This window comes from Pseudophryne corroboree, chromosome 9 (assembly GCF_028390025.1).
Source record: "Pseudophryne corroboree isolate aPseCor3 chromosome 9, aPseCor3.hap2, whole genome shotgun sequence".
Lineage (NCBI taxonomy): Eukaryota > Metazoa > Chordata > Amphibia > Anura > Myobatrachidae > Pseudophryne > Pseudophryne corroboree.
This window is the reverse complement of record NC_086452.1, coordinates 478,405,835-478,411,922: the sequence shown is the minus strand read 5'-3', so window position 1 is coordinate 478,411,922 and position 6,088 is coordinate 478,405,835. Positions and strand designations below refer to the sequence as shown.

The 6,088-nt window shown below is 37.5% G+C and overlaps 1 protein-coding gene across 1 annotated transcript; it reads right to left on the bottom strand.

Annotated features, from left to right (window-relative positions):
- Positions 1-1,815: 1,815 nt before the first annotated feature.
- Positions 1,816-4,142, bottom strand: LOC134958683 (uncharacterized). The gene is made up of 3 exons (XM_063941430.1): positions 3,907-4,142; positions 3,659-3,802; positions 1,816-3,554 (listed from the first exon to the last, which is right to left on the bottom strand). Exons 1-3 carry the CDS (start codon positions 4,061-4,063, stop codon positions 2,347-2,349), a joined length of 1,509 nt encoding a protein of 502 aa, XP_063797500.1. The 5' UTR covers positions 4,064-4,142; the 3' UTR covers positions 1,816-2,346.
- Positions 4,143-6,088: the final 1,946 nt, after the last annotated feature.

Here is a 6,088-nt window from a genome sequence, read left to right as displayed (position 1 = left end):
CCACTGTATGGCGGGCGTTGAGTAACGCTTCTGCGTCTTGTGATAGTTATCACCCGGTACAAGCGCCAGTGTCTTTTCCTGTAAAAATTTACACCGGTACATGGCCATGCATACGCTCGCCAACGTGACTAATTGAAAAGCCTCGATGTGACGTTTAACCACAACCTTTTTTTTTTTCTTTGTTATTAGAAACTCCTGTTCTGTCATGGCTATAACAGCAGATCTGAAAGCATCACAAGCTTTTTGTAATATTTTCACATCGTCTTTACAATATCGCACGAGCTCTTTTTGAAAGTTAAACGGTTTGTGTACGCACTGTTTATACCAAGCTGTAAACTCAGATAATTCATCAGGCATCATGTATTGTGGACCAAAATACTCTATTGACGGCATAGTTCCTATGTAATTTTGGTTATCAGCTGTGTTAAAAAAATGTGGGAAATAACCTTTGGTACCGTCAAACCCCATCGCCTTTGGTAACTTGCTAAGCCGCATGGGTAAAAAATTTAAAGAGTCGATAAATCTTATCTTCAAATCTTTTACCGTGATGCACATTATGTTGCCGCCTCTAGATAATAATTCAATCTTTAATTTCTCCTTAATCAGCTGGCGCAGCACAAAATATGCATCATAGCGACCTGCATTATGGGCTATGAATGTGTAATGCTCAAATTTTGGTTTCATGAACGTCTTTACAAAGTCTTCGATACACGCAACACCCTTAAACTCCCAGTCTTTCTCACCCGTTAATGTTAAAGCGTAACAGTAGTTTGGTATGTGCACACCCGTCTCCTGCATACACTCAAAATCATAAAAGATGTATTTCTTTGTGGGCTCTTCCGGCTTGATGGTTTGTATATAGCACAAATGGTTCGAAAACCCATCAACGAACACCTTACAAATGGGGCACTTTAGGCCTCTGCAGTTATGATCTGTTCGCCTGTAGAGACAACACTTGTCACAATATACATGTTCAAGACAGGATATTTTGTGATCAAGAGCTAAAGCTTTGTGTAGCTCTAAACACTCGTTTGATCGACAAAATACCCTACACACCGAACACCTTAAAGCCGTCACACCGTCGTCAATACAAGCCGGCCTGTGACAAGCCTTACAAAAGAAAAGACAATCGTGATTATTTCTATGATGGTAAGCGCTATGACAACGGACGCAGTAATATCGGGCACCAAGAAACGCTTTGATATCGAGTATCCCATAAAAGTGACAATCGTGATATAGCACAAAGATCGTGTCTTTGTAACGACTGTCTGCACTGTAGTATTTCCAAGACCCTTGACTGTAATAGAGGAGATTGATGGATACTTTTAAATAATTTTCAAAAATTGCAACATCGCTAAAGCTGACCGCTTTATCAAGCGGCAGATTCAAAGCTTTATGTAGTTGGATCGCTCTCTCCTGTATTACATGATCATTGGCATTGTTACCTTTATCCAGAAGTTTACAGACGCTAGCGGCCAAACACAGGTTATTACCTACGCGTCTGAAGTCATAGAGATATCTCTTTCTTTTATCTATTATTAAACTTTGGGGCAGGCGCTGTAAACTACGCCCAGTCAAACCAGACCCTGCCCTGTTTTTAAAAATACTGATCACAAATCTTAAGCCTGTGGATAATAAGAATTCAGCGTTACTTTGAAGCGTGTTTGTAATCTGATTCAAAAAACTGGCAGCGTCTAATGTTTCTTGCGGCTTACGATGCGAATAGATGGCATTGTGTAACCCACCCCCCTCCAATCTAAGCTGAACGCGGTCGGCCGGATCCACGCCCGCAAGGACACCATCGAGCATGGCCTGTATAGCCGTATGAATGGCTCGAACCCCCTCTACAAATGATGTAACCCTGTCCAAATTAACAAACCGATAGTGATTGTGGTACTCAACGGCTCTGAAATTCGGTCGTTGTCGTTCATAACTGTTAATTGCCTCTAAGTATACATGTTGCCGACCTTCGTCATTACCGGGTGACTCAACACGGCCTGCATCATCATATATGGGGCTTGCATCGCGCTCAATATTGTCAGCCTGTGATTCGTCATTCGGTAATGCATGGGGTGGGGATTGATCTAAATCTACACGCCTCGCACTGTGCTGACCGCCTACCACATGTTCCCTGTGCCGCTTGCGTTTTCTCAATTGGCCACCTACCGCATGTTCCCTGTGCCGCTTGCGCTTTCTCGATCTGATTAATGTTGTTACAGCCTGTTTCACCTTTGCGCGTCGGAATAACTGTGAGATCTTGTATGTTAAACAAGGTTTAATTCGTGGTTTTTTTTTACAGTCATTTAAATTTAAAACACGTTTCAAACCATTGCCTAGCATGCCTAGTCACGGATCAGTTTCATTTATTTCTGCAAAATGATGTATGTTGGCTTTAATAAATTCAGTGGTCTTAACCGACCGATCTATGTATTTTGACATGACATTCATATACGTCTCAACAACTTCTTTAACAATGTCTTGTTTACATTTACTACCGTGGCACACACCTTTAATGTGTTTTAACAAGTATCCGGCTTTTACGCCCATGTTCTCAACATCTTCCCGTATCTTACCCAACAGCGCGTAAAATTGTATTTCAGCGTCTTGGCCTAATTGTTCTGAATTTTGACATTCATCAACTATGTCGGGCGCTAGCCCTCGCGCCGGTACACAAGCATCAGCCGATGCGTGTACCAGGGCTGTCGTTGTAAAAATATTGGGCATTGATGTTACACAATCAACCGTTGTAGTATCACCAGGTATTCCTGCAACGGCTGATAATACTTCATCAGAACTATTCTGCGGATCTTGTGTCGTTGACTCTACACAGTTTGTAATAAGCTCTTGCCCATTTATGTCATCAATATCTGATATCACAGGATTACCGGCTATGTGTCTTGTTTCTGTTTCAGAGCAATCCTGTGTATCGGTAATAGTGATGACATCGGATTGCGACAATTGCTTAACATTACTTCTTGAGTCAATATTTGATAACAAACCAATGCCTGCTATGTGTCTTGTTTCTGTTTCAGAACAAACCTGTGTATCTGGAATTGTGATTACAGCGGATTGCGACAATTGCTTAACATTACTTCTTGAGAGACGCGATGCCCTCTTAACCTTTACAGTCTTTGTATTACCAGCGACATCCCGGTCTGCAGTGTTAAACGCTGTGTGTTTTGATGTTACAGCAACATCATTACTTACGCATGATACAGTTTGTAACGCGATCCTTCTCCGTTGCGGCTTATCATTTTCGGAATATGACAATTTTCTTTTCAGATCTGTAAATGTTGAATTATGACTTCTCTCATTCGTTCTTGGTCGAGCTGGCTTTCGTTTGTTCGGGACGATACAGCCGTTATGCACAGCCATAACTGATGACCTAGCAACGTCCTTATGTACAATTGCCGGCGTTACGAATTGATGGTTCTCCGCTTCAGCGGCGGTTGTGCGTTTTGATATTTTCCCGCTTGTACTAGGTCTGTGTATCTGCGCGCATGTATCACTGACTGTTGGTATCAAAGGAGCATAGCGTCTTGCTACAGCATCATCTGTAATACATATATTATAAAATAAATATAAACGACTCTGCATGTAAATCAGTATTTAAATCACCGCATAACAATATACCATATAACAGTGTTTGATTACACACCTGCTGCTGCGAATTGATGGCTTTCCGTTTCAGCGGCGGTTGTGCGTTTTGATATTTTCCCGCTTGTACTAAGACGGGGTATTTGCGCTACTGTATCACATCCTGATGGTATCGTCGGCGCATAACGCATTGCTACAGCGTCATCTGTAATACATATATTATAAAATAAATATAAACAACGCTGCCTGAAAATCAGCATTTAAATCAACGCATAACAATATACCATATAACAGTGCTTGATTACACACCTGCTTTATATTCGAATGTTTTAGCACGACCCCCTGTCGCGTGTGGGAAAAACGGTTGCTCATCAACAACATTGCTGTTCTGTATAGATGTGTTGTGACAATAATCAGGTTTGTTCAATATATCCCGTAGAATAACATCAGCCGTCGCATCATCCATTTTTGTGGCATCTTTAGCCGGTGAAAAATGAAAAATAAAAATAAAAAAAATAAAAAATATTACATACGGTATAAAATTAGAATAACATGAAAAAGCGATTCATTACTGAGAATATAAAGTGTGTACAGTTGACAACAAATCAGCACAACTGTACAAGGTTTATTTTTAATTCTTTAGCCGTGGAAAAATAAAAAATAAAATGAAAAATAAATAAAGATATCATGTTACTCACAATCTGGCGCCAATTCCAAAATATTATTAAAATCCGGTATAGCGCTGAAGTCTAAGCCAAAGGGACTATCAACAGACAAATCGAGATTCTCTGTATTTGTGATTACTGTCAAATCGTGGGAAATAAAAATGAGAAAATAATAATTATTTAATAATTACTATTTAATAATTACTTATCAATGTATCCAGACTGTTGTACGTTCATACTATTTAAACTTTTAAAAATGAACAAATTGTAGACCTTGACTATAATTTCATACTATTTAAACTTGAAATATAAATAAAAACGCGTCAATGTCCTTTATAGACATAGCTTACTTTGAGAGGTTTGATAACTTGGCAAAGCATCATCATCATCAGAAGAAGAAGATCTGTTTCTAACCATGAAAGTGTTTTTGTTGTTGATGTTCTGCATTGTCTGTCTCTGAAAATGAGAGACGGTTAATTTTAGTTGAAATATTGTGTTGGCGCATTCCCAAAATGAACCACTAGATGTCGCTATTACCACATATTTAAATAACATTCAGACAGCCACATTATTAAAACTATATGTTCTATGTGTTACAATGCATCGCTAAACAACTACATCAATGTGGTATACCCACATTGATGTTGCTGTTTAGCGATGCATTTCACATATGAGTGCATAATGCGCTTTGTACAATAGGTTTGAAATATTAACATATTATACATGTATGCCTAAAAACAAAGGATGCAATGGCAGGACAGAATCGTGTAACAGTGTGTATATCGTGGCATAGAAACAACATATTTAAACAGCATTCAGAGCCATATTTGTAAAATAAATAAAATAAAAAAAATAAAAAAAAAAAAAAAATGCAATATGTATAAATATAATAATAATAATAATAATTATGATAATAATAATAATAATAATAATAATAACAACAACAACAACACTTACCATTATAACTTCAAGTGTGTATAGCTGTGCGGCTTCAGTTGAAATTTCTTCTCAGTGCACTTCAGTGATGTGGTCTGTTCTTATAACACTGGCTGTGAGCCATATGGCCCCCACCAACCTGTGGTACGCCGTCCCACATTTCCAAGATGCTTGGGCGGGACTTTTAAATATATAAATTCTAGTCTATAATTTAGTAAATGTGATAAATATTTTCAGTTACAATAAAGATATAATCTTTTAGCTGTTTCTTAAATGTCATACACAGTGCATCAAACGCATACCAAATACATTTATATTATATATACAGAAGAAAAAAAATAAATAAATAAATAAAAAAAATAAAAATCCTGAGTGGTCTAAACTACTTGTATAGATTGAATGGAAGTCATTCCAAATGGGTATATCTTATACTGTAGAATATGAGGCTCATAAAAAGCGCATAAATTATTTAATAATAAAATGAATTTATAAAAAGCATTATACAGAAGTTCTTATGAACTAATGTGCATGAATACAAAATTATTTTATGATTCCATAAATATACACTGGCTTACTGATTTGTAGCTAAAATTACAAAAAATATTGTCTTTGTACATGAATACAAAATTATTTTATGATTCCATAAATATACACGGGCTTACTGATTTGATTAGGACCCATCACCATGATATCTCATTATGGTATGTAATGAATCCAAAAGTTGGAAAAATCCGATTTGAGTTAACACATAAACCTGTAGGTGGTGCTAATGTTCCTCTACAGAGATAACAATCGAAAATGGTCATGGTCAAATTATAAGCAATGGTCATGGTCAAATTTGCACATCGTGCTTCTGAGGGGTTTCTGTGACATTTAAAATGACCTTTGTG